This window comes from Belonocnema kinseyi, chromosome 7, assembly GCF_010883055.1.
Source record: "Belonocnema kinseyi isolate 2016_QV_RU_SX_M_011 chromosome 7, B_treatae_v1, whole genome shotgun sequence".
Lineage (NCBI taxonomy): Eukaryota > Metazoa > Arthropoda > Insecta > Hymenoptera > Cynipidae > Belonocnema > Belonocnema kinseyi.
The window spans coordinates 56,271,697-56,297,368 of NC_046663.1; the positions used below are offsets into that span (position 1 = coordinate 56,271,697).

Genomic DNA, 25,672 nt, shown 5'->3' on the forward strand with positions numbered 1-25,672 from the left:
ACATATTTTTGAAGCTTAGGATCTCTTCTTTCCGATTTTGGCCATTAAAGTGTGATAAAATGTTGTTCATTATGGAAAAATGTCGTTAAAACAAAAAAAAAACACGATTTTTCTAATTTTTTTTTATAAAATCGAGTTTTCCGAATGGTTTCCAGTGTGCAATCTACTTGGAACCTCAATAAGCGGTGAAATAAATGCCTGAGCTTTCAGAATACATGGTTTCGAGATCAATTTTTTATCTTAGTGTGTTCAAAATGGCTCGTTAATGACAAAATTTTTGCGAAGACAATCATAAATTTTTGTCTAAAAGAGTATGATCTTTTCGAGAAATTGCAAAAAAAGAAAAAGTCCTTAGAATCACTCAAAGAATACGTTAGAATCTTTTTCATGAAGTTTTAAATTATTTTTTTGATTTTGCAATTTGTCAATTTTTGAAAATTTAACAAATTCTCCAAATTTTTTTTTAATGCAGGTTTGATTCTACCAACTTTTTATTCCTTGACTTATTCGAATTTTATGGAACCATATAGAATCTTTTTAAATATTTTAAAATATTTTCTCTAAATTAAATTAGGAATAAAATATTATTAAAAATTTTTTGCTGGAAAGTTGAGAGGAAAAATGATCTCAAAATCCGAAACTGCTTCCAAATCAATAATGTTGAAAGGGATTGAGAATTAAATTGTATCATCAACCAGAATTACTTATTTGAAAATCATGATTTACTAAATTGATGAAGCCAAAATCTCCTAATCTTGATTAATAAATAAATTCACATATCTCATTTAATATGGTCAAGAGGGATTATGAATAAAGTATTTTATATTGTTGCTTTTATTATTAAAAAATCGTTAACAATTTAAAGTTTTTCTTTTAGAAATAAATTTACAGAATTTAAATTACTCATTTGGAAATTTCGATTCACAAAATAATTCAAAAAAACAAACATTGCTTAAACTATTCATATTTTTTAACAAAATTCAAAGGATTCGATTCACGAATGTTATTTTTAAAAGCAATACCTGACAAATATACATTTCTCTGATATCTAGAAGAAATAAATTTTAAAATAAATTTAGATGTTAAATGTATTTTCATGACGTCATTCCCCCAAATAACAAAAAACATTACAAAAATAATACCTGCATAACTTCAAGTGGATTTTGTTTTTTAAATAAATTCGTATTTGGGATTATAAATATGTCTGTCATAAAACATTACTTTTAAAGTAGAATATATTTTATCGACACTTGCAAGATTGGATCATTTTATAGTGCTTTATAATATATGACATTGAAAGTTATATAAAATAGTGTCAATTTCTCGGAACTTTAGATTTCTGGTGGGAAATTAGAATCGATAAAACCACGGTAATATTTCAGTCTTTTGGATTTTACGGTCAGTTCAATGATAGATGAGACTAACTCGCTCGTAGAACAGTTTTATACATGAATTTATATCTATAAAATGCGAGTAAAAACTGTGATTTTCTGCATTTACAGTCATTGACAATTAAAAAAAATAATTTATATTATTGAATTTATGAATAACTAGCCCTTATGATTCTCACAAGAAAAATGTCATATTAGCTGTCAATTCTCAATAAAAATATTTCAGGGCATCCTCTACCCAAGAAACAATAATTCATTCATTTGCGGTTGAATGGGATTTGATGATTTCTGAATTGCGTATCTATTACTGAAATTCCAGATTATCATCCATTGGCAAGGCTGACTGATGCATGGATGTTATCTAATTCAGGGACAATAGTTCTGATAGAAAATTATTCATTTGAATTCAATATTTTAAATTTCAGTAGTTAAATTTAAATAGTTTTATTAATTTACTGAAAAACAGTTAAATTGACAACAATTAATGTCCATTTCAAATTTGGGCTGTGCACTTTTGACAGAGCATAATCTTTTGCTAGAGTACTATTACGTGTTTTTCATTTATAAGCAACTCTTTAAATAACTTTTAAATAACTTTTTAGTAATTTTGTTTGTTATTTCTTATAGATCAATGAAGACCTTTAGATATACAAAAATACTATCTCATATATTGAAAGGTTTTGTTAAACATTGTTTTTTACATATTTGCATCCCAGCACATATGGATGTTAAAAATGTATTTATATATTCCTCACATTCCAACTGAATTTTTTTTTAAATTTACGTTTATAAAATCTTGTTATAACTGAAAGTGAAAAAATAATTAGTTACAATGTTTGGGTTATCAAACTTCACATTCAAATTTTCACATATTGTTTCTGACAGATGCTCTCCCTGCAGCCATTAGCATGTGCACTGAACAAGTTAACGTTACTGACTCTTCAAGTGTAAATCTTATAATTCCTGCACAGGATAACTTATTAAAATTATTGTAAAAAGAAAATTACAACTTCATAATTATTATATTTATAAATAAATTGTTGAATCAATTATAATATGTTACAATATTATTTAATTTTAATTTCTAAAAAAAATTAATCTCCATTTTTCCGAGTTAAACTACGCTTGGTAGACAACAATTTTTCCATCTCATTAAAATTAAAATTACCACTTTCGAGCCTGAGAAATTGTTGAATTTGAATGTTGAATACTTAATCACAAAATCAAAGCATGCAAAGCATCAGACCTTTTCTGAATTTAAAATATTTGAAATAAAATAATTAAATTTGTATTAAATTAATTTATTGATTTTTTCATCACGTGAAATAATAAATTAGAACGTTCGAAACTTCAAATCAACGGTGAATTATACTTTTTTTTAAATACGGGGGTCTTTTTTCTTTGATTATTTCTTCGACAAAAAAACTTAGATTTTTTCCTTTCAACACCTTCACGGTAAAAAATACATAGTATTTATTTGTAAAAATAATCCTTTCACAGGTGTGGCGTGAGAGCATATTTTTCAGTGATTTTACTTTTATCTGGACAACACACCGAAATTAAGAAAATAATACATCATTTTCCGTCAGAATTTTGTCATCTCTTTCAGGTCTAACATTACATAAATTCCCGTATTAATAGACCTAGTGCTAAGCTTGACCGATTAGTTGTAAGGACAATTCCGTATACTAGTTACTGCCAGATTTTTATAGTTTCTGAGAGAGCATTTAAAAATATTAAGAAACTTGAAAACAAATATTTTCGAACTTAAGCTTTTGAAGCTAAACAAGTTTAGTACCAGGAACTGCAAAATTAAACTATTTTAAAATTATGTACTAAAAACTATTGTTTTAATTTAAAATTATAGACATTTCAAAGATGATGCGAATTATTAATAGATAAGTAATTTCAAAAAAGAATTTGGAATAAGAAAATTCTTCGAAAAGTACGTAAATATATTTTGTATTATGTAAACCTACACTGCAAAAAAAGATTTGTGTAAAATTACAAAGTTTCGGGAAATTACATATTGTATCATTGTAAATATCACACACTTGACTGTGTGATTTTATAAATGTATGTGAAATAACACCCTCTAGCGATGAAAATAAAAGGACCCTCGAACAGCAGTGTAATATTGCACACTCGATAAAAATAAAATTACACATTCCCTCATATGAACTTTACATTCAGAAGGGGAAATTCAGTCGCAGTGTGTAAAAATACCATGCCTCGGTAAAATCACTTTCCTGTGATTGAAAATTACATCGAGATTTTTAATTTTACCAAAGAGGAAATTGACAGCTATGTTCAACTTTTTTGACAGCTTTTACACAAAAATAGACTGAATTCGAGCCATAGCATCTTATGTGTTTTAAGTAAGTGGTAACGTGTCCGACTTGTGTTTCTTCAATCTCCATAAAAATCTACGAAGTTTGAGCTTCGAGTGTTCGAAACCTGTCGCCCTGATAAATTTTATTTTATTCTTTCACATAATAAATTTTACATTTTCGCGTGTAAAATTATCGACCGAATTGGAATATCATAACAGATTCGTAAAGTTACTCCGATACACGAGGGTCCTTTTATTTACATCCACCAGATATGTAAAATTCAATAGATTTTTTTTACAGTGTAAACTATGCCTCCTCGCTTTATTCTTTGATAAATTAATATTTCTTTATATATTAATTTTTGTCAAACTTATAAGTTTGACTTTTATCCGTATTTCTCATGAGCCAATTTCAATCCTTTAATATAACCATAAAATTTGAACCTCCAAATTTGTAAATAATTTTTTCAAAATTGTTTAACTTTTTCCAATTAAACTCATTTTCTCTCAATTAAGCAAATCAATATCTCAAAAGACAGATTTTATTTATTTATGTTAATTGAAAATTGCACTTTTTATTTTGATTTGAAACCAAGCCTGTTTTAATATCTGGTTATTGTCACTTTGAGATCGTAAACTTCACCATTCTATTTCTCAGAAATTGTTAATATTTTTCAATCATACTTTTTTGGCCTCATTGTAGAAATACTCTATCTCGGTAGTCAATTTTTGTTCGATCTTTAAATAATGATAATTTCTATTTTACAGAATGTTCTTTCGATGAAAATTTCCGAGAAAATTAATATTATTTCGGTCATCCATTCATTTTAAAATTTGCACTTGTAGTAGCCAAAATTGAATAAAAATAATTATACAAAAAATATCTCTTATAAACGGAAATTTCTCGAATAAATTTTTATGATAATTTTTTTGGATTTTTTTATTAACTTACAATTTTAAATATGATATATTAACAGTTATTACCAATGCATCTTAAATTAACAACTTTCCCTTTTGAATTTGCAAACTTTTTAGCGCGCTCACTAGAGGTTCTACGCTTTTGTGTGTCCACTAAGGTTGTTCAAAAAACCAATTTCGAATAGAGGACAACGAATAATTTCCACTAAATTACGTTAAATTGTAATGCCCCCCTCCCCTTTGTGGAGCCCCAAAACTGCCCCAAAAAACTGAAATTGGCCATTTTGCCCAAAATTGATATATAAATGCTTTGTTTTCCCTTTAATTCAATAATTTTTTTGTCAAGTCGAATGTGTTTAAGTATTTTTTAACTAATTAATCATTGCTTCAATCATTTATTTTTGTTGAAACAATTTTTTAATTTTTCTTATAAAGAGGTAGAAAACTCTGATTTTTTAAATTCAGTTAGCTCTGTCGCGTATCATCAAATGTGTGTATTTTTAGATACTAGTACCTCATTCTGTAATAAATTCTTATTTGTGCAAAAAAATTTGTTTGTTTAAACAGTTCTTTTCGAAAATGCATTTTTCAAATTTATGTTTATCTGCTATTCATGCGATAATTTTTCATTCTGAAGAGCACAAGTACTTGCTTAAACCATTATTGCATTGTTTAATCAATTTATTAAGCATATAAACGTTAAACAAATGCTTAAAATAACTAATATTTGTTCGTAAAATGTTTTACATTGGCCATAAAAAATTAATTTTTCAGCAAGACTTCATTCTATAAAAATTACATTCAATTTTGTCCTGCTCAGATTATTTCTATAATATTTTCCTGTAAATCACCCTCGCAGACACGCGAATTTGTCCTCTGAAGCTTGCTATTGGATGCATTTGTTTCGTTTAATGATGTTCGTTAAAACATGCCATGCTTGTATCCTGAATCATACCTAAGCTAAATATAAAATTAACCTTTAATAAATTATTTAAAAGTACGATAAAGGTGTGAACAAGAAATTTTGCTAGCAACAATGATTTAAACAATGTTTAAATTAACGCATTAATTGCAGAAAAACATAAATTTGAAATATTTATTTTTAAAGTTTTTCAAACAAAGCATATTATTCAGGCAAATAAGAATTTATTACAAATTGAGGTACTAGTATGTGAGGGTTGTATACATTCAATGATAAGTGGCTAAACTAACTAAATATTTAAAAAAAACTACAGATAAAAAATTGTTAAATGTTTAGAAGAACGATCAGCCTTTCTAACAATGTTCAGCTTTTCGATTGAACCTAAAAAATCTACCTTTCAATCAGTAGGTTAAAAAAATTATTAAATAAAAAAGAAATTTTTAAAGTAATTATTAATTAGTTGAAACATATTTTTAAACATTTCACTTGCAAGCAAAATTACTCATGACAAAAAAGAGAAAAACAAAGCAAATATGTGTCAATTCTGGGCAAAGTGGTCAAAGTTCAGTTTTTTCTTAATATCTCCCACAATTTAAGTTCAAATTCAGAAACTTGAATCCCATTTTTCCGAAAACCAAAATTCCCCATGTTGATCTTATGGGATTTTCGGGGCCCTTGCGGAACATCTTAATATCAAACGATTTGGCTCAAATTTAAAGGCAATTTTTTCCGGCAACCTCACGTTGCTGAAATTTCTGTCCCTCTTTCGGAACATTTTTAAACCGTTTCTGCATGAAACTTTAGTGACTCATTTCTGGAAATACCTACAGAAATTTCTAACAGTGAATATAAAACTATATTCTTTACTGCCTAAAGTAACTAAATTACATAATAATTTCTTACAAATAACCTTAAATTCTTTTGAGTCCAAAATAAATACAGGTGTTATTTAATGAATTTGAATAAATTATTTTAAAATAGATATAAGAAAAGTTTAGCAAAGAATAATTATATTATTGGATAATGTCTGCAAAAGAAAAAAATCTGCCCTTTCAAAAGAATTGAACTACGATACCAGACACTAAATACATAAATTAATATTAAAGTTAGATTTTTTTCGAAAAAAATATCATCTGCATCGCTCCACTAGGAAACGAAACACAGAAATTCCAATTACCAGGTGTTACATTTATGATATGAGTAGATTTCAAGGAATCTGTATTATCATCAGAGTTGGTTACCATCAATCAGTGTAGATATCATTCCACCCACCGTGAAAATAGAAATCAATAATATCGATAATTTTATCTCTTCAAATAACAGAAAATACTTAACGTCTTTTTTAGACCAGATGGAAAATAAATTTTAAAATTAAATTTTGTCTAAAAAAATATCATTTGTATCACTTTATCGTGAAACGAACCATAGAACTTCTGATTCCCAGTCGATGGAGATGATCTTTTTTCAGAAAAAATTTAATTTGAAGATTTATTAAATTTTAATTTCCATCTTGTCGAAATAAGGCGTTAAGTATTTTCTGTTATTTGAAGAGTTAAGTTTATCGATAGTGTTCATTTTCATTTTCACTATAGATGGACTGATATCTACACTGATGATGGTAACCATCGCTAAAGGTATTACAGATTCCTTTAAATTAATATTCTTTTTTTTTTAATTCTTTCTTAAAGACTCGGTGATACCCATATTTACCCTAGGTGTTAAACTTAATGGTGCATGTGGAACCTCCAAATATCATTTTTAACATTTTTTTGTATCCTAACGAATTTCCGGGTGATATGTATAGCATTGAAACAAAAATGTTGGATCACCCTAGTATCTATGCTTGCCAAACATTTTTTATTTCAATAAAAAGTAAGAAAATATATCTACCGTCTCAAATAATCCGAAACTTTCTGAGCCATTTGATGAATAATTGAAATATCTCTGAGCTGCTTCAGGTAATCCGGGTAGAGTAGCAGTACTTACATTCTAGAGTACCACAATGGAGAAAAAGAAGGTAATCGTGAACACGAAATGGCATAGATTCTAGCACAAAGAAAGTAGTGGTTTTGCTGATGCGCTGTATTAAATAAGATCTAAAATCCAGTAATCTCGAAGTAAATATTCTAAAGTAACTTTTTATTCAGTTCATTAAATTTAAAAAAAAAATGTTTTCCATTACTAGACCATATTCTGCTACCTGATTCTCAAATATTTTAAAATTTGCATTTTTTTGAAGAAGAATAATCTCCATTTCTTAAAGTACACATTAAAGCAAAGAAGGCACTGAAGTTAAATTGAGGCTTCCCTATTAAAGTGGTTACTCAAGTTGTCGCAGTGTTTAACGACGCTCTGCCAGTTTCCTTTATAGTATCCATAAAGTTCATATCTATACGTTTATGTATAACTCGCCTTTTTTAATTTTTTAAATATATTAATTACATTTTATGATTTTCAATTACATAAAATTCCATCTTTATTTATTACATGCATATTTTACCAATTCTTTAGAAGTAAAGCTGTTAATTTGAAATTAGAAAATAAATACATTCTATTTCAAATTAATTAAACAGCAGCATAGAAAGCTTCAATCTGTATCCAGATTGATATTCGGGTTACCCATTATGGTTTCGAATTTCAAAGCATAACCACTTAACGATTTGTATACTGATATGTATGGATTTCAACTTCACTTCCAATAAAATTCAGCAAACAAACACCCACTTTTATCAATTATGTCTCTATATCTTTTCAGTACTCGCTACTAAAATCATAATTAAAAATAATCTCAATTTTATTATTCTTTCTTTAATTTTTTGAACTAATTATTTGAAGTGTCGCCAGAAAAGCCTAATGATAAATAAAAAAAATTTTGATTTTGCTAAAGATGCGCCTACAACGGTACAGCTTAATAATAACCTGGTTGTATTTTTTTGCAAAAAAGTACAAAGAACTAAACCATTTTGACAGGAATATGCAAATAAATACAATAAATTACAAACAAATTACAGGAAAGTACAATTACAAGTATCCGCAGGAATTTACAAGACATGTCGTGTCTAATTGATTGCTATATATTTTTTAAAGAAAATTTCAAGCGTAAGGTTTTTTGTTGTTTTATGACGATTATTGATTATTGTCTATTAATATTCCACCATTCCTTTAAAGTTTTAATATAGAAGCTTTTTTTGTGAGAGAAATTATGTACACATTTTAACTTAAAAATATCTTATTGCAAAATTCTAAATATTTGTCAACCTAGTTTGAAAAAGAAGAACTTTTTCCTGCAAAACCTGTAAATTCCTGTAAATTTTTGTCGTTGATACAAAAATTCAAAAGTGAAAATACAATTTTTGAAGTTGCGAGGAAAATTAAAAATAAGCATTGGAAAATAATTGACTCATTTAGTACTGAGCCTCGTTAAAACTTTTTTTTGTACAAAAATGTAAATGTTTATTTACAATATGCTATTGAGCATTTCTGTATCGTATAATTAACCAAATACATTTTCGTAAGCTATTTATGTAAAATTGATACAAATTAGCACCAATAACAAATGTTATTGGTGCTAATTTGTATCATTTTTTAATAAAGTAATCTCGATTTTTCCCTTTTCTACACATGAAATTCGATTTTTTTTCAATTTGTTTGAATTCTGAACGCTTAAGATTCAGAAACTATTTCGACTTTTCTGTTCTCGCAATTTGGGCCATTTTATCTATCTGAATTTTCATCTCAAGAAAAAATACAGAAAGAAACGCAATTTTAGCTGGAATTATTGCACCTAAACTTATAGAACAGAAATAATTCTTATAATATTTAACATAGAAACAAATTGTTTGCTTTACGACAGTTGCTAAGATTTTTTATAAGAGTCATGATTTATTAGAAAATAAATCGCATAATTTAAAATTGACTGTTTTTATAAATATTTTGATAAATAGATTTTCCATAAATAGGGTTTGCTCATATCTAAATTGATTTTTCGGACCACAAGTGATTCACAATTGTCTTCAAAAGCATTTGTACAGTTTGAGCTTCATTAAACATTAATAATATGGATTGTTGACAATTTATTTTAACAAATGACCTAAATATATTTCTTACGGTGAATAAGATGATTAACAATTGGGTACTCAATTAAAGTTTCAACAACCTATTTTTTTGTGTATTTTCTTAAAAAGTTATCTCGTTTAGTAAGAAATTCAACTACTTGGTTAAAAGTTAAACTAATTTGTTATAAATACTTTTTTTTTAATTCATCCCTTGTTAAAAATTTTTCTGTTTTTAAAAATGCATGTACTTTTTGCGAATTTGCATTTTTGGATGAGAATTAATTGCTTTAACTAACAATTTTTAAATATTTTATTTTTTCTTGAACACTGATATTTTTAGGTGAAATTTGATTTTTAATTCATTTATTTTTATAAATTCGCGTTTTTGGTAGAGGATTACCATATTTTACTTTATTTTTTCATTATTATCGTTATTATTTTATTTCTGTTTAATTCAGTTAGTGGAGAATTAAACTATTTGATTGAAAAGTAATTTTTGTTGAAATTAAATTTTTGTTGAAATTTTATAAGATTTTTGAGATAATTAAAAAATATTTGTGAATATTTTTGAAATGTAAGAAAAGAGTTAGTAAAAAATTCGAGTCTTTTCAAATGATATTCAGAACTTTGCAAGAAATTAAGAAAGATTTGATAAATTTTCGGAAATTTTTCCAAGATTTTAAATATTTCTTATATATTTAAAGGAAAAAACTATTTCCACACAATTTTATTTTACACAAAATATATTATACGCAAGTATACTGATCATATTTTTCCTACACAAAACTTCTTCTATATTAAATTCCGTGTAGGAAATCTACTTAGAAAAAATTGTGTGTAGGAAAAATATAACAGTTTTAAAATTTGTGTAGGAAACATTTTGCATAGAAAAAGTTTGGTGTAGGAAAGATATAACAGTATTAAATTCTGTGCAGGAAATGTTTTGTGTAGAAAATATTTTGTGTCGGAAAAAAATAAAGCTATCACAAAATATTATATTTTGTGCAGAAAATATTCTGTGTTGAAAAAATATAACAGTATTAAATTCGGCGTAGAAAACATTTTGTGTAGAAAAAGTTTTGTGTAGTAGAAATATTACAGTATACTTGTGTGCAATATATTTTGTGTAGAAAAAAATAGTTTCTACGATTTTTAAAAATATTTTTGACAGCCTCAAATTTTTCTTAAAATAAAAAAAGGATTCATAAAGTAAAAAAATAACGTATAATATTTTTAATTTTCTTAGAGATTTTAATAAAATTTTTTTATTTCCTTGAAACCATTCATCGTTCTTTTAAAGCTTTTGAATATTATTTTTAAATCTCTCAAATTCTACATATCTACGATTTTTTAAATTAAAATTTTTTATTTGATTGTCTATAATTCTTGTAAATATTCCTTGTCTTAACTCCATTTTTTGTTGACTAACACAAGTTCAAATATTTTGCGTTGAAATCTTCTACACTCTTTTCCATATTTACTCGATTTAGGAAATCGTTTGATGTGCTCATTTTAATGCTACGTAATATGTAAACGCTCCTTAAGAACTAATACTCGAACAGCCGTTCTCATTAATTCAATAAAATAAATACTTTTCGATGAAATAATGCCAGTGACAGCAGTTTTTTTTTAAAGGTCTTAATATTATTAATGATCAACGAAATGTAATTAATCGTCTTACGGGAAGTTTTTAATATCGACCTTATCAAGTTCTTCCTGGAATAATTAAGAATATGTTTAATCCACCTTTTTTGGTTTGTGTTTTTGGTCTTTTTTTCTGCGTTAGATTTCTCGACAGGAAGGATTCGAAGACACTAGATTGATGGTCTTAAGTCCTAATTCTCTTCCTGCCCCACCTTTTTTCCTGAATCTGACTTCCTTACTCCTTAACGATCATGACTTATTGTCCAAGAGAACTAGCAAAAGCACTCTGAGTAATTCTAAACGGTAACAGCTTTTGCTCAAATCAGAATCGTGAAACACAAGTGTCAACAAAATAAATATCTTGAAATTTGTTTCATAAAGATTGTTTACAGAAGTGTAAAAATTAATTTCAAAAGAAATTATAAGATAAAATTATTGAAGTGTAATTAAGATTCTTAAATATTATTAAAGAGAATTTTCGAGAGTGTAGAGATGTTTAAAAATAGCTTCTGATACTTTCGAGTACAAAAGATGTTAATCGAGAAAAAGAGGTCATTCATGAAAGTCGGTTTAAGGCAATGCAGGTTGAAAAGACTGTTTTATGCGACAGTTTACTTTCGTATGAACTAACAAATTTATTTCTAAGCCAACGTTTTTAGCTTGTTCAAAAGCCGCTTGTTTGACGTCATTTCAAATCAATAATTTCATTGATAAGGTAGATTTAAATTCAGAGAAAATCGAAGGTTATAGTCAGTTACGGAATGAAAGCTGCTCGTACGAAAGACTGAACGTCGGTAATACTTCTTTACCTATGGTCGATAAACGTATCTCCCAGGATAAAAAATGATTTTTTTTAACTTACCTGCAATAACAAAAGCACCAATGTCTAGCTAAGATTTTACATGTGAATTGGCAAGTATGGAATGATGGGAAAGCGATGAAAATGATACTGAAAAGTTTCATTCATTTTATTTACTGTAGCAAATATCTTTGACTGCAGTATTCTGCAAGCTGTGTTACCGACTGCTCATGCTAAAGTATAATTTTTTTCGAAGAAAGAAAACTGCTCTACAGGTCAATTATGTAGTGCAATTTTATATGTTATCGATTGTTGATACAAAGCTGTAATTTATATTCCAAAAAGAAGCTGCTTTATAGTTCTCAGTTTTAACCCTTCATTGTATTTGCATACAAATTTCTATAGTATACATAAGATTTTCAGAATATAAAGGATTATATTCTTTACCTAATTAAGGGCGAAAACCAAAAAGTTTAAAATATTAATGTATATTTTGAATATAAACCAAAATAGTTGAATTGGTCTTTAAAATTAGTTGATATTTTAACTAAGTAGTTCAATTTTCTACCAAAAATAATAAATGCTCAATAAGAAATATAATAAGTAATTTATACTTTAACCAAGAAAAGATGTTAATTTTGATTTTAAAGAGTTCAATTGTTTCATAGTCTTAAATTTTAAACCAAACAGTGCAATCATATACCAAATCAGATTAGGTTGCAACAAAACCGTTCGAATTTTAACCAAAAAAGATTAAATTTCTACTAAAATAGATAAATGTCCGATCCGAAAAGACGAATTTTTAACAAAAGAGTTTAATTTTTGACAAAAAGATGAATTTTTAACATAAGACTTTAATTCTCGATTAATTAATTATAAAAATAAATGAATTTTCAAGAAAATGATTCCATTTTAACCCACAAAATAGAATTGTTAAACAAACGAGATGAATTCTGAACCACAAATATAATAATTAAATTTCTCAACATAAAAAAATTTTATCCAAAAAAGTGCATTTTTTTAATGAGTTGTATTGATTCAATTCGCAATTAAGCGAAAAACGATGGAAAAAGAAAAAGGGAGGAAGATTATTCTTGACACCGGTGGAATAAAGACGAATTCTGAAAGAAATCGGGAAAAAGAGGGAATAGGTAGAAGAGTGTGACATCTGCATCTTTAATACAGAATCTTTTCTAAATGGAATAAAACAATTTTAAATTAAAATTTACCAACTTTTAATTTATTATCATTTTTTAGTTACTAAGAGTGTGTTAACAGAAATTCTCTGAATTTTTCAAGTTTTTTTTCTGAAAATTTTGACTTTTCCATGATATCCCCTGGCCGACAAAATTCCGTTATATTTTTTAAAAGATAGCTTAAGATATAATTGTTAAACGTACGTATTTTTTCAGAATTAACAGCAGCCTCACAAAATAAATCTATTTTCTCATTTTCTATTATAGTTTTGTAGATATGATCACTGTTTAAATTTTGCCGCGTTTTTATTTTATTCGGTAACAAAAAAGTTTAAAATTAATTATATGGCTTGAAAGTTTCCTTTTCACATTTAAATTGATAAATAATTTCAAATTATTAAATGTTAGGGTGGGCGAAAATATTTTTTTCGAACTTTCATGTATATCAACCGGAAATTCGTTCGAATCTACAAAAAATAAATCCATTTTTATGTTTAAAAAAAGCGGTATTTAAAATAATATTGAATTCCTATTAAATTCTGCAAATATAGTAAATAAATTATATCAAGATATAATCATTAAGTGCTAAGAATGATGATTATAAAATAAGAGCGCACTTCTTCATCTCGAAAATTGTAATTTTTCCATGTATTGTTATTAATATTAATGAAAAAATACGTTTTATATTGATCGAAAATACTTTCTTGCCATTTAATTCAAAATCGAATAATTTAAACTTTTTGATTTTTACCCATGAAAGTTTTATAACCGTATATTGAGTTTATTCTACTGAAATGTACAATGAAAGATTAAAAAAATATATATTTTTCAAGCTGATTTCTACAAAAAAAGAACTGATTTAAAGTTTGGAATCGGTTGGAAGCCTTATCGAATACAAAATCTTAGTTGGCTATTTCCAATAGCTGCAGATTCACCACAATACTGAATTTAACCTTATTTTTAGTTATTAACCATCTATTTCGAGGATATGCCATATATTTACTCCAAATGAAAATGCTCCATAAAATCTGTCACTCTGGTAAAATCAACTAAATTTTGTGGTCCAATTCAAATGCCTAATTTCAATTCAGAAAACGATCATCCAATCCGCTTTCTTAAGGCTCTTCAAACGAATCGAGTTTTCCTCATATTCACAAGACGTTTACAAAAATGCATTGTTTGATGTAATATTTTACCCACATAATCTGCAGGCAATTATACCGACTGGAACATAGAGATTTTTTTCGAAAAATGTCCTTGTTTTTTTTTTAATTAAAAATGTATTAGTTTTTTCTCCTGTAAAATGCAACACGCTAGCTATTGTGTATTTCGGGCTGCAGTCACTGGTCTAGTTTCAATTCGCATAAAATCTGCTAGTACCCAGTGCTAATAAGGAAGATATCTTTTTGGTGACTTATTAACAAAATGGGGGGGACCTACAGTTTAAGGTGGGTTCCGAACCACCAAGAGCAACAGCCTTAAGTACTTAGAGAAAACCTTTTTCTCTAGAGATACCGGTCCCACGACTCTCCGGAGATGAACAGCTCCCTTGCTAGGCTAGTGTTCACCGCATGGGCCACCGAGACTCTTCCAGAGTCCAGCCCACCATACACAGTGACTAGCACGTTGCCTTTCACAGGCGCAAAGAAAACACTCAATCTTCAATTACAAAAAAAAATCAAGAAAAAAATTGTGGACGTATTATGATCTGATGAAAACTCAAATCGATTTAAGAGACTTAAACCTCGTGTATACACCCGGGTACATAGGTGCCGAGAGCGGCACATTTTTGCATATAAGTGCAGTAAAAATGAAAATTTCGCTGCAGTTTAAGGATGATGGTTTGTAAGACTTACCCCAAAGTTTTGGTACTAATTAAGGGTGTCCTGAGATTTAGGAAGCCATTTTTCTTGATAGTTTGTGGTCGGCTGCCACTAGCACCTTCAACATTTTCATTTTGTTCTTCTAGGTCACTGTCTCTTTGCTTCGACCGTCTAGTTCGAAGATACAGCCATCCAGCAAATGCTAGGCCCACCAAAACCCCAAGTGCCCCTAATGTTCCGAATACAGCCGTTAAGATTACGTCTCTTCGCTCCATGCCCTCCTGAAAAATTTTAATATTAAGAACTAAATTTGCAAAAAAATAAATAAATTTTTATTAGATTCTGGTCATTTATATGACCACGCATTTTGATAAAATTTTTGAATGCCAGAAAACAGGACTAACTGGGACATGTTAGAGAAACCGGGCCACTTATAATTTTTAATTTTGTAATTGTAAAGATTTAAAAAAAAATGAAAATCCGAAAGATTTGCGATTTTTTCTGTAAAATAAATGCCAAACATAATTTTACTGTTTTTTGCTCTAGCTTGGTCTCACTAAAAATATCTTTTTCTTTTAATTTAAGATATTGCGCTTTGACTGCAGAATGTATTTTTGATCAAAAGTTTCGGATTTAAGTTAAAAAAATTTTCAAGAATGCAAACGATTTTTTAGCCAAAAACAATTACATTTTCAAAAAAATTTAATTTTTTTATCTAAGCAGTCAATAGTTTTGAGAAACAGTAAAAGTTTAAGCTAGAGAAATGAATTTTTAACAAAAACTTTAAGTTGTAATTAAGAAAGATGAATGTTCGAACAATTACTTAAATATTTATTTAACAAGATAAATTTTTGCCGAAACATATAAATTTACAATCAAATATTCAGACTTTAAATCAAAAGAAACAGGTTTTAAATATTTAGTTAAATTTTTCAATAAATCTTTAAACTTTTATTCAAGAAGTTGCATTTTCACCCAAATAGTTGAATCTTCAACCTAAAAAGATGAATTATCAACAAGAAAATATTAATTTTGAAAACAAAGAAACAAATTTTCAATCAAGAAGATTAATTTTCTACCAAGAAATAACTAATTTTCAACAATATAAATTATTGTTCAAACAAATAGTTGCATTCTCAACTAAAAAACAAATATTTTTAACCAAAAATGTAAAAGATAAATTTTCAGTGAAAAACTAATTTTTAAAAAGGAAAAAAATGAATTTTCAACTGGAAAGATGAATTTGCAACGAAAGTGATGAATTTCCTAACCAAAAAACCAAATTTTTTAAGATCAAAGATTTTCCAATCGAAGAAAAAAAATAATTTCAGCCAAACTCAGTAGAACTTTCAACCCAATAATATGATTTCTATTGAAAAATTTAAATTTACATTTTCTATTTAAAAAATTAATTTCGGACCTCAAAGAAATTAGTTTTCATTAAAATAGTCAAATTTCCAAATATAGAGATAAAGCATCATCTGAAAAAAGATGTTAACACACTAGTTAACATGTTACTGAAATCGTTGAATTTCCTATTTAAAAATATCAATTTTCAACCCAACGGTAAATTTTTTAACCAAAGAGATGAATTTTTAACCATCATGATGAATTTTAAAGTAAAATATAGGAATTTCCAGTTGAAAAAAGTTAATTTTTAGTTTAAAAAATTAATTTTAAGGAAAAAAACGAATTTTAAAAGAATGAGATTAATTTAAACTAAAGTGATGAATTTTCTAACAAAAAAACCCAATTTTTGACAAATAAAGATTTTTCGTTCAAAAAAGAAATGATCCAAATCAAGTAGAATTTTCAAGCCAATAATATTATAAGTTTCTTAAACAAAAACGAAAAAGTTAAATTTTCAGTAAAAAACTAATTTTCAACTAAAATGATGAATTTTCGAACCGTCATCTAATTTTTTTCAGCTAACTATTTAAATTTTGACCCTAATAGTTGAATTTTCAATTTGAAAGGATAAATTTTCAAAAAAATAGTAAAACTTTTAACCAAAGAGATAAATTTACAGACAAAATGATGAATTTTAAAGTGGAATATCTAAATTTTCAGTTAAAAAAATTAAGATTCAGCCAAAAAATCGAATTTTAAAACAAAGAGATGAATTTTCAGGTAAAGTGAGGAATTTTCCAACTAAAAATCCAGATTTAAGACGAAGAATTTTTAGAAAAATAGTTGAGTTTCCAATGAGAATGATGACTTCTTAACACAATTGTTGAATTTTCAAAGAAATAATAACATTTTCAATAAACAATTTCTTCGACAGGAGGAAGCAAATGAATAAAAGGAAATAGAAATAGAAATAAAAGGAAAGAAAATTACTCACAAGAAAGAATATTATATCAGGATGCCCGAAAAGCTTCGTTTTATAAATTCTTTCATTTTCCCTCTCTGTTTTTTCTTTTTCTCGAAACAGCAATGTTCAAAGACATAAATCTTACTTTTGTAACATTTTCAACATCGACTCTTTTCTGGGCAGAATAAAAAGGTTTAAAACTTGAATTTAAAAATTTAAAATTCCTTGAATTCCAGGTTTTCCACATTTGATGGTAGCTTGATTAAAAAAATTAATTTCCTAAAGATATATTTAGACATGATAAATGTTGATGAGGTGCACACAAACTCTTATTAAAAAGTCTCTCTTACATTTTTCATATCACTCTTGTATATAATATGAAAGTTCATTTTGATCATGTATACTTAACGCTAAGTATTTCTCCTAAGGTTTCTTCTATGACCTAGAAATAACGACTGATATCGCAAAGTTTCGAGCGATATCATCATAGAACTTTATACCCTTCAAAGAACATCGTTTACTTAGTACCATTTAAATGCACGAATAATTTCTAATTGCGCTGTAAGAGCTTAATTTGATATTGCTAAGTTTTAACGTGATATTAAAGAATTATCTGCAAATAGACTTTTAATTTTAAGCTAAATTTAGCAACTAAATATTTGAACAAATGTATTTATAGGTATTAAAAATTCAAAAGAAAATTTTTAAGGCTCATAAGGAATAAATGTAGCATCTCAAATTCCAAATTTCCTTAATATACAGTAAACTTTCAGTTATTCCAATGGTCAAGAAATGTAAACATTCGGATACTCCAAGTCTGCAGGGGAGCCCACCTCTACCGCGATTCGTATGGTTGTTTTGTCAAGCGATGTTCATTAGACGCAGAATAGACCGTACAGGGACAATAGTGGGAGGTAAATAAATTTCGTTAATTGGAACATTCAAGCGTGGGGGACCTGGAGTAAGCAATCCTTGTAATAAGTGAGATTTAATTATAAGAAATGTCTTTCTTAGACTCGTATATATACGGTATTCCTACGTATAAAGGTCATTTTCGCAATCCCTGTGTGATACATTTGCGAATATTTATTTTTGGTCTACCATAGCTGATCAGCACCAGGGCTGGGCCAGACCAGGCCTTCCAGGCTTTACGGTCTATTTAATGTTAGACCTGGACATGGCCAGCGCCAGACCTAGCCAGATCAGATCTCCCAGACTGAAAAGTCTAGATAAATCCAAATCTAATGCAGATTCTGTGAAATACCCAAAGATTTTTTCAAAAAATTGTTTTGAAAGACATGAGAATTATTTTTAAGCTAAAACACTTTTACATAAAATTGCTGATATTATAGGACCAACAAATATTTTAGATAAAGAAAACACCCCCAGAGAAAGAATTATACGTAGTTTATACATAGTGGAAAAACTGACATATAATTTTTTTCCTATTTATAATTTTTCCGTTCGCGTTTGAAAATACTTTTGAAAAAATAAATTTGTCGTATTAAACGTGAATTTAATATAGAGAATTGCCCATATACTGAGATGAAAGACATAAAGAATCGAGCCATATTTTGTGATTTACGATTATTCCATTTGAGTGTGTACTATAAAATATGAATGAGGAAGTAAATAGTAGCAAAGTATTTTGCAATCCTCTTCCTTTACACACATATGCGATGAAAACATTGTGCAAGATTATATTTTGAATGGAAGTGCACGTTGAGTCTCAAACAAATTTTTCCAAAAGATCCTTGAAGTTAGATGATATTTACTAGCTACTGTTTTTCTTTGCCATTAAAGTACTTCACAGACCAAATTTGCCGATACATTTTTTTGTAATTTTAAGCTTTTGTTTTATTATTATTCTTTATATTAAAATCATACAAACACTATTTAATTACCACCTGAGAAAAACCAATGGTTAAAAAAAGGGGTTGACAACTTTTCCTGTGAAAAAGGCTTTTTTCAAATATAAAAAAACCTCTGTGGATTATACAGTTCTTATTTTAAAACAAAATTTCATAATAATTGTTTACTCAGCTTTAAAGCAAACAGGTTTTTTCAAAAAGGCGCTGCTACGATTTTTTAATTGCACTTAAAAAATATCCGAACATCATCCGAGGAGAAAAATCTTCAAACAAAAGTCAAGTATTAACATTTTTTAATAACATTTTGCACTGAAGGAATATACAGGGTGTCTAAGAAGTCCCGGGACGGATGGATATTTCCTCAGGTAAAATATTTTTCAAAAATGTGAAGAACATTCCTGAAGTAAATTTCAACGAGGAATTCAATGGTGACCTTCATTTTGACCTTGAAGTTGACCTTAATGGCTTTTAGAAGGTCAACTTTGTTTTTTTAAACAGAAACTCCCTTTTTTACATCTGCAGTCGATAGAGCGGAAAATTCTACGTTCAGGTACATACCCAAGTCATAGGTCTATTTTAAATTTCAAGGTCAGTTAGAGGTTATTTGAAATTACCAAAGTTTTCCAAGAGGTCAGTGTAATTCATGAAGTACATTTCAACGAGAAATTCAATGGTGACCTTCATTTTGACCTTGAAGTTGACCTTCATGGCTTTTTGAAGGTCAAATTTGTTGTTTTTTTAAAATGGAAACCCCCTTTTTTACATATGCAATCGATAGAGCGGAGAATTCTACGTTCAGGTAAGGAACCCAAGTCATAGGTCAATTGTAACGGTCAAAGTCAGTTAGAGGTTATTTGAAATTAACAAAGTTTGCCAAGAGGTCAGTGTAATTCCTAAAGTAAATTTCAGCGACAAATTCATTGGTGAGCTCTGTATATATCTTGGTTACAGCGTTTTGCATATTGTAAAATCATAAGGAAATTTTTCATTAAAAGTTCCAGGAATCCTGGTGAGAGTTCTGTTCCTCCCCAAAGAGTTATACAGTCTTATACCGTTTGTCGATACCTAAGTCAATACCTGAGGCGATACCATAAGTCCTATACCATTTTCCATACAATCGAAACTAAATTAACGTATTACGAGTACAAACTTACTATCTTTCGCTAAAAGATTATTATGGCTCGAGCTAAACTTTCGGAACGAGAGAGTGTATCTGTATTAATGATGTGTGGTTGGGGAGATCGAGTTCGATCTTATGATCAAGTTCGTTTGCTTTTTAATCGCACTTTTCGTAATGGATAAGGGTTAAATCCTGTCTCAAAATCAACAATTGAAAGAACTGTAAGGTCATTATTGAATTCCTCGTTGAAATTTACTTCAGGAATTACACTGACCTCTTGGAAAACTTTTTTAATTTCAAATAAGCTCTAACTGACCTTGACCGTTACAATTGACCTATGACTTGGTTACGTACCTGAACGTAAAATTTTCTCCTCTATCGATTGCAGATGTAAAAAAGGGGGTTCTATTTAAAAAAACAAAGGTGACCTTCAAAAACTCATGAAGGTCAACTTCAAGGTCAAAATGAAGGTCACCATTGAATTTCTCGTTGAAATTTATTACAGGAATAACCTTCACTTTTTTGAAAAATATTTTACCTGAGGAAATATCCAACCGTCCCGGGACTTTTTAGACACCCTATATAACCATTTGTAGACTTAAGAGTTATAATTTCACCAACAAAATGGTAGAACTATTTTAACTCTATATTTAACTCTTAACAATCATTGGGTAAAAAGTTTTTTCAATAAAAGTATATTATACCACATAGTCCTTGACCGAAATGGTGCGTGAATGTAATATGACAGGAATCATCTTTGTTACTGATGATCACTGTTCGAACATTCTCCTATTTTTTTCTTTATTCGTTAAGTTTTTCGAAAGCCAGCTTATATTTGTCTTTCTATTTTTCAAGTATTAAATCTTTTTTGTCCCTTTCATTTCTTCCTTTATGTTGAGGGGTGGCATCTTGGTTGTTTTTCCATTATTTTGAGTGTAGAGAGAAATAATATTCCGCAAAAAACTTCTTATAACATCTATTTTAGGTTAATGTTGGTTGTGGCTCATCGTGTGTGGCCAATGATTGATTCAAGAGAGAGGCGGCTCTTCCTATAAATCGATGGCCCTTTTGAACGACAGAATATCAACTTCGCATCCGCTGAAAATTTTCATATTTCCGGAAGAGATACAATTGTCGTTTCGCGAGTTTTATTTCCTAGTTTCTATAAAATTGCAGCTGCCAAGCATGGCAAAGAGATCATAAAAATGTAGATCTTCTTCCATCTAACTGTTATTACCACATTCTCTATTTGAGCACATAATATTAAAGGTTTATATTTATGTGTATTTAAGGTGTGATAGTACATTAGGTGTGTGTGCATTTATTTATGTTAAGGTGTATATTTATAGTTAATCACATGCAAATAATAATATTTTTTCTTTAAATTCTCATGCATATCATGTGATATTTCGTATTTCCTATCAGAAAAAAATACATTTGTGTAATTTTTCGTCAGAATCGTCAGTGTAAGGAGAATCGAATTGAAACTTAACATTTTTCTTCACAATTCGATATAGAACTAAATAAATCTTACTTTTTTAAATGTCACCCCCATAAGTTTGTTTTAGAGTCTCAAAAAACCGCAAAAACTAGCCATTTCTAGGATTATTTAAATAGGATATTATTCAAAATAAAAATGAGTTGTTTCAATCACTATCTTTGTTGACATTAATAAATTGTTTTGAACAAAGGGTGAAATTCTAGCTTCATTCTAAGAGAAAATGCATAAAACAATAGTAAATTATTTAAAAAATGTATGAAAACGTTGAGTTATCAGTATAAAGTAATATATAATGTAAGAGAAACAATTTGCATGGAAAAAATCGCAAAAAAATTATATTTAGCGCCAAAAACTCGCAGAAACGATTTTTTACTTATGGGGTTTTTAGGGGGCCCTGTAAAACAGAAGTATGTGGATCATATTCAAAAAATAATATTTTAGTCGTATATAATGGCTACTTGTGACGAGAAATGTTAAGTTGTAATTCGATTGAGCTAATATTAACAATTCGAAATAAAATTTACAAAAAACGAGGTTGCGCAACCTTTAAATATCACTAAAAATATAATGGAAGTCCTTGTGTATGTATTCTAAGAAATTTTCAGGCGACATTCATACATTATTGTTTTTAAATTTACAATGCATTTTTGGACCAACCTAGAGAAAACCTACAAAGTTTTTAGGTGCCAGACTACTGGACGGTACTGTCGATGAATAAATTAAATTTAGTTTTTTGTATACAAGACAACTTTTTATGTAATTGTTTAAGAAGTTTTCAATTATTCATTCAAGAACAGGAATACGCAATAAAATATCTGCAATTGATAAAAAGATTTCTAAAGTGTCTACCGCTTGTCAGGAAAAATGTAATTTACGAGAGGAAATTAAATTCTTTATAAAAATTATGAGCTTTTATTAAGTAACGACATTTAATCAAAACTAGTTACAGTCAAGCGCAAAATTTCCAATGATTGACGCTTATATGATTGGAACTCTAAACTTGTAATTTAATTTTCGCGAGGGAAATGAATGGAGTAAAAAGTGAAACGCTTGCGAAGTTTTAACACAAATCGTGAATTGCATGTTTTATTCCAAAGAAGAATAATTTCGCTTATCATAAATTCAATTTATTACTGAGAAAATTTTCGCATTTCATCTATAGATTATCGATTTTTTCATATTGCAATTGTATGGACCTCAAGTATGCCACTAAAAAAATAATAAATAACGAAATGAGGGCATGTTTACATTCTCATCATTTATGAATGCGAAAATATTAGAATTGTCGAAAATTTGACACCACGGTGTCTGTCCGTCCGTCCATCCGGCCTCCTTAAACACGACAACTCTCGAAAAAATGAACGGATTAAATCAACTTTGGCATAATTTGTTAGGGCCTAAAAGAAAGCACGAGTTCATTATGTAGAAAAAAATTTATATTAATGACCTTTTTCAATAAAAAGAAAATTATCATAGTCACAGCATTTCTGAAATTAAAAAAAAATCAATTGAAAATGCAAATTTCAAGCCAGTCGACACACGATACGAAAAAAAAGTCAGGAGAAGAAAAACGTTGTTTTTTAAAAATCCTGCAAGATTCTCATAAAAACTTTTTGAAGTTTTTTGAAAAATTAAAATTGTTATTGCACTTAAAATAATAAAAATTCCATTTTAAAGTCAAACAATGCAAGATACGAAAAAAGATGAAAAAACAAAAATTGTGATCTCAAAAAAGATATACAAATTAGTTATTAATGACTTTTTGATATAGCCCGTTTTTGTTTATTTTAATCCTGAAATATAACATTGAAAATGAGAAAAATTAAATTTCTAGAAAAACGATACATTTTACGAAAAAAAAATTTAATAAAAATAGTATGGAAAATTTGTGCAAAATCCACAAAACGTACAAAAAATAATTGATGAGACAAAATTTGTTCATCTAACAAAAGGATACATATTTCTTATAATTTATTACATCCTCATAATTTGTAATTAGGAAATTATTAGAATTGTTGAAATTTGACACCATAATTTCGTACCAAACGACGCAAAATATCAAAAAAGTCTTAAAGAGAAATTTTGGATATTTGGAAAAAAAACAAAATTGATTTAAACTAGTTTTCAGTAGGACTTGTCATTTTGTTTTTATTTTTAGAAAGTAAAATAATCAAAATTGAAAATTCAAATGTTGAGCCAATAAACGACTCAAAGTACGGGGACCATTTTTTGTAGGATTTTCAGTGTTTAAATTTTATTAAAACATTTGTTAGTAACATTTTTTGAGAAAACTCCGAGTTTTTAATTTATTCATAGAAATTGACATAAAAAAATTAAAAATTGCAATATCACAGAAAAAGGCGCGAGATTCGTAACAATCCAAAAAAAGACCTGTAAGATATTTTGTTTCATCCATTAACAATAATATGAAAACAAAAATCCTATTTTTAGCATAACAACGCACAATATAGAAAAATTTCTGAAAAAAGGATTGTAGTTTTTTATTTATTTTAAAATTATTCAGAAAAACGCGAGATCTAAGAGACGCACGCTCCAGGCGCGCGCAAACTCGCAAGCCGAGCGCGATAAGGACGTTCCCGCGCAGCGGTCATATTAAAAAAAAATAAGAAAAAACATAATTGATCAAGAATAATATGACCTCTGCACGCGAAACAAATGTTTTTTAAATGTCCATTCCAAAAATTCTGTTACCGTCAAAAAGTATCATTTAAAAATGAGAATTCGATCTAAAATTAGGTTGAACTAAGACTTAATTAACATTTAACAGTCGGATACACTTATATTATTAACTATTATTAACTATTTTCTTGAAAACTCGTTTTTTAAATTAAAATTAATTCTCATAACATATTTCATTAAAAATTCACATTTTTTGTTCAAAAGTTTATTACTTGGTTGTCAGTTCAATTTTTTGTTAAAAATTCATTTCGTTAGTTTAAGATTGAACTATTTTGTTGAAAATCCTTTATTTTTTGGAATTGATTGAATTTTCTCAAAATTCGTATGTTTTTTGATGAAGATATTTTTTTTTGTTTGAAAATTAAAATGTTATGTTGAAAATGAAATATATTTCAACTCAAAATATTAAAAGTTTCATTTTCAATTTAATATGGTACCTATATATTAATTTTATTTAAAAGAATTTATTCCCCTATTTTCGTGAATAATCACTATTTTTCCAAATTTTTGGAGTTTATCATGTGAAATCAAAGAAAAAATGTTGACTTAAAGGGGGAGGGGGTATCGTATTTGCGACGCAGCTCTGGGGAATCCAAACTTTGTTTAATGATCTGTAATGAAGAAGAGGAGAGGTGGAAACTGTTTTCTAAATAGCGTGACATAGTTTTTAAACGGCCTCTAGTATCAATATTTAAAAAGTTTGTATTTTCAATGTACCACTTCCCTCCACCCTGAAACTTAATTGATTTCCAATTTGATGCATTAAGCTCAGATTGACCTACAATTATTTTTCGAAGTACCTCTTAAACATTTAAAATGAATTGCTGTTTTGAAAGTTGTCTGACTTTGAACAACCTTCCCTACTGCCACGCATGCGAGTCATGGCTTACGTCTGACCTTATAAGAATATTACTACTTGTGGAGATTTCCTTTCTCTTGAGAGTAGTAAGGAGATGATTCCAAATCTGAGGTTTATTCAGATCCCTTTGAGGGACTTATGAGTAGTCAGTTATGATAATTTAATTGGAAATGCAAATTTCAAAGCAATTTTCAACATTGTACTTACGAAAGCAAAAATATTTCACG

At 28.1% G+C, this 25,672-nt stretch overlaps 1 protein-coding gene across 1 annotated transcript in view; it reads right to left on the reverse strand.

Moving 5' to 3' along the window:
- LOC117177185 (synaptotagmin-7) overlaps positions 1-25,672 on the reverse strand; it is an 858,402-nt gene that overhangs the window by 497,324 nt on the left and 335,406 nt on the right. The window contains exon 3 of the mRNA XM_033367709.1: positions 15,114-15,361. Coding sequence (XP_033223600.1) covers positions 15,114-15,355 — 242 coding nt within the window. The 5' untranslated portion in view covers positions 15,356-15,361. The remainder of the gene's footprint in view (positions 1-15,113; positions 15,362-25,672) is intronic.